This window comes from Antennarius striatus, chromosome 8 (assembly GCF_040054535.1).
Source record: "Antennarius striatus isolate MH-2024 chromosome 8, ASM4005453v1, whole genome shotgun sequence".
NCBI lineage: Eukaryota > Metazoa > Chordata > Actinopteri > Lophiiformes > Antennariidae > Antennarius > Antennarius striatus.
In genome coordinates, this window is record NC_090783.1 from 11203100 (window position 1) to 11215842 (window position 12743).

The following is a 12743-nucleotide window of genomic DNA, read 5'->3' on the forward strand; positions in this document are numbered from 1 at the left end:
TGTCAAAGGAAACATTACTTACCACACCTAACCATTTTTTAAATGGTTGATGATAATAGATGAGAGTGCGGTTACTCTTCATTTGGCCACTCAATCACGGACTTTCCCTCTTACATTTTTATTTTTCTCCGGCTGAACTTTAGGGGGAGCAGCAAAGGCAAAGACATCAGTACAATCAAGTCCCTCCGTGTGCTGAGGGTGCTGCGTCCCCTGAAAACCATCAAGCGACTCCCTAAATTAAAGGTAGGGCCTGAGCTTGTCTGCTGGTGCATCACAAACAAGAAGCTGCATACACAAAGTTTTACTAAAATAAGTCTGTGTGTGTATATGTGTGTGTGTGTGTGTGGGGGGGGGGTTACGAAACGATGGTTGCCTGTCAATGGAAACTGGTGCCTGGCAGGAAATGACAGCATACTAGGATATTGCAAAGCTAGATTCATATCTAAGGCTATCACACAATGTGTAGTCATACTACAAATTGCAGCTGAAATGTGTTTGTAAATTTCTACATCTTTTTCCTTGCAGGCTGTGTTTGACTGTGTCGTCAACTCACTGAAGAATGTGCTGAACATCTTGATTGTCTACATGCTCTTCATGTTCATTTTCGCTGTTGTGGCAGTGCAGCTATTTAAGGGTCGATTTTTCTCCTGCACAGACAAATCCAAAGACTTTGAGCGTGACTGCAAGTATGTTCAGACACAAGCAGATACACAACAATTCATGACTCTTTTGTTCACCAAATGGAAAGTATGATTATATGTGTGATTCAAGCCAACAAAAATTGATACACATTATTTTATACATTCTTTTGTCCACTCCATAAACAGTTTTATGTGTTAATCAAGGTAAATTGTTATACAATTAAAAGGTTTCCATATTTTCATTTAGTCATATTGACCAATGTGTATGATCTGAAAAGGTGCTAACTACTTCTGTATTATTGGGGCTACATACAGTACAACCTTTTGAGACAGTTAAGTACATTCAAAGTTCCAATAAAGAATCTATGCCCTGTATGATATTCAAGAACAATCCAATACAGACTTGTGCAAATGCTATCACCTAAAGGTAGCATCTGCAGACAATGTTAAAACATAACTGTGTTGTCTTTTTATCAATAATTTTTTTTTTCATTGTTTTTTACTTTTTTTACTTCATATCAATTGATACTTATGTTGTACTTTATTATAAAGCCTGTGTGTGTGTGTTTTTTTTAGGGGGGAGTTCTTATCATATGACAGAGATGAGGTTCAAGCACAGAAGAGGGAGTGGCAGAAATACGATTTTCACTACGACGACGTGGCTTGGGCCCTGCTTACACTCTTCACTGTCTCTACTGGAGAGGGGTGGCCACAGTGAGTGAGATGTACTCACACAAATACACCCACATGCACTTTAATTCCTAACTCCAACCCAAATTGCCCGAATGATGACAGAAATGTTTTCTAACATCATCAACATCAACATTTCTGGCCTTACTAATATGATGATCTCCTCTGACCCCTCAACAGCCACTTCTGGTGAGCTAATGTACTTAGCCTGACTCGTGCCCATTAACTTATTTATTTTTGAGTTGACCCAGAAGCAGATTCACAAAACCAGACTGTATATTCAGATACAATTTTTTGAATACAAGAAAACAGGACAAGGGATGATATGAGCAGATTTGTCCGGATGCAGGATGGAATAGATCTTACACCAGATGAGTTGGCTGTAGCTGGGTGTAGAGAATTTCTGCAAGACAGAGGAGAAAAACACGAGAACAGTAATCACTGTTCATTAAAAGGCAAACAGGAATAAATAATTTACCATTTAGGTTGATTAATAATCTGGCAAGGATTGGCAGGTCAGGTGCATCTGAGCTTTCAGCCATATATGCAGGATGCACACAAAGAGAAAGGGGAGAGAAAGGAAAACAGCAGGGAAAAGCTCAGTGGAAAAACTGGGAATGTTGGTACAGATGAGATATAGACCTGCGTTGATATACAATTAAAAAAAAACAACAACAACACATTACCACATTGCTAGGCAGCCAATAGATAAGAGTAAGAAATTTATATTACATGTTCCACCATACTAAGTTGTTATTACAGTATGAAGAATTAAAATTACCATAGTTTGTTTTATGCGTTTATTGAGAGTCTGAATGGCACCGAGGGAAAAAAATACTTCATGACCCATGTGGTCTCAAGTTTTAATGGCCTGTATCAGATGTTCAAACAAGTTATGTCCAGGTTAACAATGCTGTGTGCTCTGGGTAGGTATATTATGTAATTATATATCTTTGTCATATCAAGTTGTAAATTATATATCCTAAAAATATTATAGTGACATAAAATTAATAATATAAATTAATGATTAAAATGAGTAGAGAGCCATAATAAACTTAGTGAGACTATAAAAGTAACTAAAATAGGACAATGAATCAGCTTTCCTCAAATTCTCTGCAACATAACGTAGCTCGACAACTGAGGGGCCAATATTTGAAACACCTTATAAACCTACAAACCATTTAAAAGACAGCTTTGAAAGAATGAGAACCAACTATGCAACCATCTGAGGTCACATGATAGAAAAAAATTGGTCAGAGTCTATGAACGTTTCTTATTACCACTGATGCTGAATCAAACCTCTTTCATTTTTCCATATTTCTGAACAAGATCACAAAATGTCTAAACATCTGTTCCCTCAAATCAGGGGTAGCAGGTTGAAGCTAAAACAAACCGTGGATGAATTGCATTGTCTGATACGTTGCACAACATATTAATAGTGAACACATAACTTTTATGTGGACTGTCAAATAGAAGCTTAATTTAATATATTAACTGAAATTCTCTCTTCCTCTCTTAGGGTGTTAAAGAACTCTGTGGATTCCACCTATGAGAATCAGGGTCCTAGTCCAGGTTACAGGATGGAAATGTCCATCTTTTACGTGGTGTATTTCGTTGTCTTCCCCTTCTTCTTTGTAAACATCTTCGTGGCTCTCATCATAATCACCTTCCAAGAGCAGGGGGATAAGATGATGGAGGACTACAGTTTAGAGAAAAATGAGGTGCACAATTCAAAATTCTCAGGATTTTTTTTTTTATTCTGTAATGTTAAAAGACGAAAATGTAACCCTTTCTTCCTGTCCAACTTTCCATTCCTGCCACAGAGGGCCTGTATAGATTTTGCCATCAATGCTAAACCTCTGACTCGCCACATGCCAAAGAATAAACTGAGCTTCCAATATCGTATGTGGCAGTTTGTGGTATCTCCCCCCTTTGAGTACAGCATTATGGCTCTAATTGCCCTAAACACCATCGTCCTGATGATGAAGGTATGGGAAATCAGCAAATACGAAAAGGCCAAATATGTTTACATATAAACACTCTGAAGATCACAATTCTTACTAAAGAAAAGAGTGAATGATGAATGAATGAAAAAAAGGATGATGTCATTGTATCAAGTTGACAAAATGAACCTTTCTGTGAAATAAACAACTGTTGACAAATAGTATGTTGAAATAGTTGCTAAATTTATTCTGTATTCTTCTGCTGATTTGCTATAAATCTGTACTTTGTATAATTTTTTTTCTTGGTTCTTTACCCATATTTTTCCTAGTTTGATGGTGCATCAGACACATATTATAAAGTCCTGAGGAACCTCAACATTGTGTTTACCACCTTTTTCCTCCTGGAATCAATCCTCAAGATCATTGCTTTCAGCCCCCAGGTAGGGTATAAAATCATGATACTACAACATGCAGCACTGTCACACACACACACACACACACACACACACACACACACACACACACACACACACACACACACACACACACACACACTTTTTTCTCATCTAGGCTGACCCTGACTATATACTTCAGAGGTTCATTACTCATTGTTAAAGTTGGTTTTATTGGTAGACACATGTTTGTCCAGTCCTGGACTCACCAAGTCTCACATCAGCCATGATATCCGCCTCTTTTCACATTGTCTCCACAGTAACCACACCACCATTAGAAGTGTCCCTTACAGCCTAGTTGCAATTATGGGAGGATGTGGTTTTTTATGTATATTTCTTCACACTGGTCTGACGTCTGTCACTATTTTCTATTTTCCAAGTATTACTTCAGAGATGCCTGGAACATTTTTGATTTTGTCTCCGTTCTTGGAAGCATCACTGACATTTTAGTGACAGAACTAGGGGTAAGTACTGTGTGCTGTGTGGATGATGTGGACAACACTCGATTGCAGCTGAATACTAGTTAGTGATTAAGTTTAGAGAGGCAAACAGCATTGCTGCCAATGTGGACACTGGATAAATCCTGGTTGTATTTCACTCTTTGTATACTTCTTTGAAATGCACTACTTGCATCAAACTTAAAATGGACATATCATTTCAACGTTTTTCCTTTGCACATTTAATTTAGTCTTTATACTATTTTTAATTAAAAATGGAATATTAATATTCTCAAACATTACGTTCTGTTTCTATTAACATTTACAAAACATCCCAACTTTTATGGAAATGGGTTTTAAGGAGTTAGGCGTTATGAATGTAACCGTTGATTTGTTTACATTTCAGTTTAAGTTAAAACATGACACACATTCTGGTTCTTTTTGATTCTCAAAAATTGAATTGATGAAATGTCTTCTCACATATCTTGTTGATCATACAAATAAGCAGCTCTTTTACCCAAATTCATGATTTATAATTTATCCAAAGTTTATCGGTAAATTTCAGAGAAGGAAGAAGATATTTTTAATATTTAATCAGCAAAGTCTTTGCATTCCTTCAGTAAATTAACATACAAAACAAAAACAATAATAATAATAATTATTATTATTATAATGTAATAGCACGGTGGCGCAGTGGGTAGTTCTGTCGCCACACAGCAAGGTTCCGGGTTCGCATCCCACTCTCTAAGGAGTTTGCATGTTCTCCCCATGTCTGCGTGGATTCTCTCCGGGTTCTCCGGCTTCCTTCCACCTCCAAATAAACATGCACTTCAGGTTAATTGGCTGGCCTCAAAGTGTTCATAGGTATGGGTTTGTGCGTGCATGTTTGTCTGTCTTTTTGTGCCTCCGTGGTGCACTGGCGTCGTGCCCGGAGTTTACCCTACCTCACGCCCTTAGTCTGGTGGGATAGGCTCCATCTCCCCAAGACCCATGACATTGGACAAAGCAGTTAGGAGATGAATGAACAAGAAGGAGGAGAAGAAAAAGGAGAAGTTGATAAAATATCTTCTTTAGGATTGACATTTTAACTGAAAACAAAACTGTACAGTGTCCTGTACAAATGTTTACTAATTTACAGTCACATTGTTTAAAGTAAAGGGACTTATGGAGTAATGTTTGGCATAAAATGTAAAATATGGTATGTGTTATTAGACAGTATTTTAACCATTGATAATTTTTCACCATTATGCCTTTGATGTGTTCATGATTATCTCATTATTAATTGCAATTTTGTTGTATCAGCATGTCTGTTTGAATTGTTTGAATCCCATGTATGAATTTAACATAAATATTCTGTTTTTATAGATAACATTAGTAGTTTCAGCCTCTTTCTGTTCTCCAGCTATTGTATATTTCACCTTTCATCTTTGAATATTGCATCTGGGTTTCAGATAGGAAAATTCTAATCTAAGTTAGCTGGTTAAGGGTGCTTTCATACTTGGCTCCACTGAGTTATTATTATTGTGATGCCAAAACTGTCAGTTTCATGTAAATTTTAATAATACTTAAATAGTGTATTTTGGTCAAAATCACAACAAACCGAAAGTGCAGGACTAGACCATATCTTCATTCTACAGTCTCAACAGTTCTCCCACGTGAAGCACTCCGTGACAGCAGTGAGGATGAATTGCCTTGTGACCAGCAGACACCTCAAACAAATCCCAAGTTTAGGCTTGAGTGACCAGAAACTGGACCAAAATGTTGAAAATGTTGAAATAAATATCATTTATTTCCCTTTTCCTATAACAAATTAACTAAACCACATGAACTCCATGAACTTGCCTTCAAACTGGGCTAGTACTTGCTTAAAGAAACCAAATTAACACATTGAGAGATTATAACTACTAGATCAAACTAAATAAGGGAAGAAAAGTCTCTGCCAAGCCAAAACTTCCATTCTATTTATTCTATTCATTTAAAAATTTTCAATTTGAGAATGGAATCAAAAAGGGGCTGAATCTCACTAATTGCTTTTGACTTGAATCTGTGTGTCACTGCCTTTTTAATAATATCCATAATGATTCTATCTTCCTCTTCTATCTCTTTACATGCTTTCTTTAAACTTCTCTACTTTTTTGGCACCCTACGCCCCTCCCTATCCTCTTCTGATAAAATCCATCCAATCAAAATGCACTATGAAATCCTTCATCGTGTTCTTCATCCGTACTGGGCCATAACATATGGTGGTGCTGTGATGATAATGATGGTGACGGTGTGTGTTTTCTCCCATGCTCCTGCTCCTGCTCCTGCCCCTGCCCAATAAAACACACAACCCTCCCCAACCAAACAAATGCCTCTCACAATGTACTACAACTTACCAAAAAACTTCCTCCACATTCATCTTTCTACATCTTCGCATATGTAGAATCTGGTTGGTTTGTAATTTATCTCTCAATATATCTCATTGGTCATGCATATCCCTGCTCCATTCCTTGCCCCTAGTCACCCGCTATCTTATAACTCCCAGTCTGGACCCTCAACCCTAGTGCATGCGCTTCCTCAATTACTTCTTTTAAATTTATGATTTAGTGAGTTTCATGGTGAATGCATTTTTATTTAAGAATTATTCAAAATATAGGATAAGATCAAATTTTTTAATGTACTGTGTTTATGTACATTTATGTTACTCGTCTCTTGCATGTAGTGGTAGCAAAAGTCTCTTTTCAGCAATAATGCATTACAATTATATCCAACATTTCACTGATTTCCTAGCCAAGTAGTTTGATGTTACAGAATTACTGTAGAATTTCAACTACTTGGCTGTACTCAAATGGTCCATATTTTCCACTGGAATCTGGCTTGTAGTTGATTTTCTATGCTTCACTCAACTTTCAGCCTAATTTTTCTACACATTGCAACAAATATTTCAAAGATTACATTTAATCAAGTTTAGCACATTACCAACATTTTATATTCAGGTCGCACTTTTTGCAGCAATGCAGTGAAACTTGTTATAATTCAAAAACGATCGTCTCAAACTCTCTGTGCAAATGAATAAGTGAATGTGTGAATCATTCTTTGACATGCTCAGCCCCACCATTTCCTTCTGATTTGCATGTAGGCCAGTTTTTCCTTAAAATGTATGCTGCTATGTCAAACTGTGCCTCTACTGAGGCTGCTTGCCTTTGTTCTTCCTCTCACTCTTCACTGTCCACTTCCTGCCTTGTCTATCAACTGTACAATGCCTGGTTCTCACCAGGGAGTGTGGCCTTTTCACATTATCTATCACTGTGAGGAACAAATAAAATAATCAGCAGTTTATTGGGCTCAATTCTTGTGGAACCGATGACTTTTTTGTTCGTTTCCGGGCATTTCACACTTGGTCGACACACCTGAATCTATAATCAAGTCTGTTTCTTCAGTCAACTAGTATAAGAAGTCTTTACACCAGCATTCTTTGCACACACTACCGACACTCAGTCCTATATAGGTATATTTTCCAAGGTATATTTGTAAAGTTGAGAGAAATGGTTTCATAGATGTAAGGGCATACCTCAGAAAAGATGAAATATGTAACTGAAATTGTTGTACCAGCTTACATTTCTTTAATGCTCCTGCGAATACAACGACAAAAAAAAGCATTTCGACGTTGGGGAGCTCCCCAATGAGGAGTTCAGAAAGCTGATCCAAAAATGTTTAGGACACTTGAGGCTTTGTAGCCATTTAATTCTGTGCATGCAGTAGTTAGCAAAATCAGTCATGCCCAAAATGCAAACTGTTTTGTTGTGGTCCTGAGACCTTTTTTGTTGGGTCAAACTCCAACAACTGTCCGAGTGTGAAACTGCACCAGGTCTATGCAACTCAAAACACTATGACTAATTTTAAAAGCTAACCTAAACATCAAAGGGTAATAATAGATAACCCTAAGTCACACTCTTTGAGCTTCATAAAAGTCTGCATGCTTTTTGCGTGTGTGAGTGCGTGTGTATATGTGTGTGTGCATGCATGTAGTTGACAAGCACAGTGCACTGTGATCCATCTTGACTGACTTGCTCACTCCCCAGATATCAGTGCATTTGGTTCTCATAAAAAAAAGCATTCTGCTGTACCAGATTGGATGATGACCTTTTGATTTCCTGAATTTGATTTCCCTTAATTTTCTCTCTTTTTTAAACTTTTCAACTCTTTGTTTTTGTCTACTGAGTGCCATTGTGTTTGCATTTGGTTAATTCTGTTGAGTTTGATTCTTTCTCCCTCTTCTTATTTGTCTGCTCTTTCTTCAACTGCATTTTTGTGTTTAATGTTTGGTAGAAGAATATTATACAGAATTAATGTTTGTTATATCTGACTGTGTTCCACCTTTATGCTATAGAATAACTTCATCAACTTGAGCTGCCTGAGACTGTTCAGAGCAGCTCGTCTCATCAAGCTGCTGAGACAGGGAGAGACTATCCGTATCCTGCTGTGGACATTTGTTCAGTCATTTAAGGTATAGAGCACATTGTTATACACATAGTTATCATTGCATAACCTGTATTCTTACCTGTTTTATGTTGCATTAAAAATATTTACCAAAATGGCATACACTTGTTAGGTTATTTTGCTCTGTCATAAAAACACTTTTGCAGGAAATTCTGGTGGCACTAAATTCACAACTGCCCAGCTAGTTTCAATCCAAGTAAGAAACTATGGCATCTTACTGATTTCTGCAAAATACTAATTTCTAAATTAATTCTGCCATTCCCTTGTAAAATTAGAATTCACAGTACAAGGAACCCAAAATGCACAAACTAGAAAACAGAGAATAGTTGGAAAAAGGATAGGTGAAGGTTTCTTTAAACACTGATATAATATGGATAAAAACCAGACTCATGCTGAACAGTCAACTCTCCAGGAGCACAACAGGAGGATATATCAGCCAGAAAAGGCTTGGTCAGGACGGTTACAAGAGTAAAAACAGAGTGGATATGTTAGTACTGGGAAATGAATTGAGGGCAGGCACTTCATCACTGCAGAGGACAGGTATGTTCTAATGAGGAAACTTTGCAAATGAACAGTAAAGGAGGAAGAATGAATTGGCAGGAAAATGAACCACTAAGCTGCGCCCTGGAGACACACAAACAGAATAAGGCACACAACAGGGGAGAAAAAAGATAGGCACTTGGGGAAAGTGGGAAACCGATCCTGACAATTCCCTCCAAATGAGAAATTTGGAATGAGGGCTATAGTCACAATCCGCAAGCAGCTCTTTGAATAATCCCTATGTCTTCTTCATCCTCTTTGGTAGGCTCTGCCATATGTATGCCTCCTCATTGCCATGCTTTTCTTCATCTATGCCATTATTGGCATGCAGGTGAGTGCTGCCTTCGGGCCTGTTTTTTCTGCATTTGATACATATTGGATTGTTTTCTTTTAATAGCATGACATTGTTCAGGAGGCCCAGAGGCCCAGTTTTCCTAAAAAGAAAGAAAACCTACCTCTTGTAGTTATGCACTGAACAAAGGGGGAACTAAGAAGAAACTATAAACATAATAACATAATACCTTAATGCTGAACCCACCCCCTCCACCCACCCAACCCCCCCCCCACACACACACACACACACACACACACATACAACCAAACTGTCTGTAATTAAGTTCAACAGAGAAACTAAGAAAATGTATTTGAGTTTCATGAGAACAAGCAATGATATCCTGTGTAGAGTTGTGTTTGCATATTGTTGCATATATAAGAGAGGGAGACCATACAGAAATGTAAAGATGTTGTCCCAATAGTGGCATATTTACTTTTTCACTATATGTAGCTGTTTGGGAATCTGCAACCTGATCCGAAGAGAGAGGGTGCCATCAATGAACACAATAACTTCAGGACATTTTTCATGGCTCTGATGTTGCTATTCAGGTAAGTCATCAGGCTTTGAACATATCAATATGTTCACACAGACCTCCACTATTCCACAGGTACTTCACTAATTAATGTAACTACAAAATGTAGCCTCAAGAGGGCAAAAGCCAGTGTCTTATTGTGCCGGCCCTAAGCCCGCATAAATACAGACGGTTGTGTCAGGAAGGGCACTCGTTGAGTAAGTACAAGACAGCACAGGCAGTAGTGCGCAGAGTTATACGCCAAGCAAAGAGGACTTCATGGAGACAGTACTGTAATACGATAGGGCGAGAAACAAAATTAACAGAAATATGGGGAATGATAAGGAAAATGGGCGGAATAAAAGGAAACTACGAAATCCCAGGGCTACGGGTCGATAACCAAATAATAGTGGGGAAAGATAGAGCGGAGGTTCTAGCAAAGACGTTTGTCAGGGTACATAGCTCTGAAAACCTAACTTCGAATGCTAAAAATAATAGAGAAAAGATGATAGAACAAAACCAGGGTATTAAGAGTAAAATACCAATATCTAGGGAGGGAATAAATGTGCCATTTAGGATGTTTGAAATAAAGAGAGCAGTAGCTAAAGCAAAGCAGACGACACCAGGGAAGGATGGAATCGGTTATGGTATGCTGGCACAGATGAGTGAGAGAGCTCTCAATACTGTGCTAAATTTGTATAATAAAGTATGGGAGTCAGGCAAAATTCCAGCCAAGCGGAAGGAATCAATTATAGTCCCTACACCAAAACCAGGGAAAGACCAGTCAGACCCAACAAGTTATAGACCCATTGCACTGACATCTCAGTTGGGGAAAATAATGGAGCGAATGGTTATGGAGCGGCTAAATTACTATTTGGAGAACAAAAACCTCAAAGTACCAAAGTGGTTTTCGCAAATGAAGAGGGACTATGGATAATGTATTAGTGTTAGGGTCAGAGATTAGAAAAGCTCAAGCTAATAAAGAAATAGTTCTAGCAGTCTTCTTTGACATTGAAAAGGCATATGATATGATGTGGAAGGAAGGTCTCCTCATGAAAATGAGCAAACTGGGAATCACAGGAAATATGTATAACTGGGTGTTGAGCTTTTTGTGTGAAAGGAAGATTGAGGTACGGGTGGGTACAAATTACTCCAGACAGTACAGTGTAGAGAATGGAACTCCCCAAGGAAGTGTGTGCAGTCCAACATTGTTTAATATTATGATAAAAGATATCTTTGAGCAAATACAACCAAACGTAGGGAAGTCGTTATTTGCGGATGATGGGGCTCTGTGGGTTAGGAGGCGAAATGTACAATATTTACAGCTGAAACTGCAGAGGGCTATTGGGAGAGTAGAACGGTGGGCAGAATGTTGGGGATTTAAATTCCCAGTGAGCAAGACACAGACAATATGCTTTGCAAGAAGACGTAAGGAAGTGGAATTATATCTATATGGCCAAAAAATAGAACAGGTTGAAACAGTAAGATTTCTGGGGTTGTGGATAGATGAAAAAATAACGTGGAGACAGCGTATAGACAGGCTTGTTATAAATGCAAAAAAGTGAATAATTTATTAAAGTGTGTAGCTAGAAGGGACTGGGAAGCAGCAAGAATGTCACTGTTAGGGATATACAAAGCCGTGATGAGAGCCACATTAGACTATGGGTCTATAGCATATATGTCGGCCGCAGATACTCATTTGAAGAAATTAGAGGTGCAGCAAGCTCAAGGGTTGAGAATATGTTGTGGTGAATTTAAAACCTCTCCAGTGGCAGCTATACAGGTTGAAGCAGGAGAACAGCCACTGAGAATTAGAAGAAGTAAAATCATGTTAGCATATTGGATTAATATAAAGGGGCACGGAGAGGATCACCCCATAAAGATATCCTGAGGGACTGCTGGGAGTATGAAAACAGCAGTGCAGCCAGTTTTGGTAGAACTGGGAATGGAGCTGCAGAAAGGGCAGGGTTAAGCCGGATTCATATGCCTAAAACGGTTCCAGTATCAAGGATTCCCCCATGTTTTTTGTGATGCCAGAAGTAAATTGGGAAATTAAGAAACTTCTTAAGGAAATGAAGAGACAAAGCACAGCTGGGTTCATAGCCATGAAATACTTGGAAGAGAAATATGACAATAATCAAATGATATTCACAGATGGATCAAAAGACCCAGATACTGGCCGAACTGGGGCTGCAGTATATATCCATACAGGAAAAATTAGAATAAAGCATAGGTGTTCAGATCACATATCAGTATATGCAGTAGAATTAGTAGCGATAATAATAGCATTACAGTGGATAAAAACGCATGGGAAGGAAAAGTCAGTCAGACAGCTGGGCAGCTCTTTCAAGCATACAAACCATGAATTCCTGTAGACATGATCTAATATATGAGGCGCACAGTAATCTGTATGAAATCTGGGAGAGAGGGCTGGGGGTGAGTTTTGTGTGGGTTCCTGCCCATGTGGGAATAGAGGGAAATGAGGAGGTAGACATGCTAGCAAAGCAATCATTAAGGCAACAAGACATAGACCTGCAAATCAGTTTAAGCAAAGCAGAAGGGAAGGCACCCATTAAAAAATACAGTCAGAAATAGTGGCAAGAATACTGGGAGTTGGCAGAAACGGGCAGGCATTTATTTTCAATACAGAGACAGGTGGGAGAGGGAAGGAGGATTGGAAGGAACCGGAAGGAGGAAACAACATTAACTCGGT

General features: G+C 38.4%; 1 protein-coding gene across 1 annotated transcript in view; it reads left to right on the top strand.

Annotated features, from left to right (window-relative positions):
• The window catches only part of cacna1ab (calcium channel, voltage-dependent, P/Q type, alpha 1A subunit, b), a 185752-nt gene that overhangs the window by 120967 nt on the left and 52042 nt on the right, over nt 1-12743 (top strand). The window contains exons 26-35 of the mRNA XM_068320925.1: nt 144-243; nt 526-686; nt 1218-1355; nt 2851-3052; nt 3155-3319; nt 3604-3714; nt 4107-4190; nt 8536-8652; nt 9451-9516; nt 9970-10067. Coding sequence (XP_068177026.1) covers nt 144-243; nt 526-686; nt 1218-1355; nt 2851-3052; nt 3155-3319; nt 3604-3714; nt 4107-4190; nt 8536-8652; nt 9451-9516; nt 9970-10067 — 1242 coding nt within the window. The remainder of the gene's footprint in view (nt 1-143; nt 244-525; nt 687-1217; nt 1356-2850; nt 3053-3154; nt 3320-3603; nt 3715-4106; nt 4191-8535; nt 8653-9450; nt 9517-9969; nt 10068-12743) is intronic.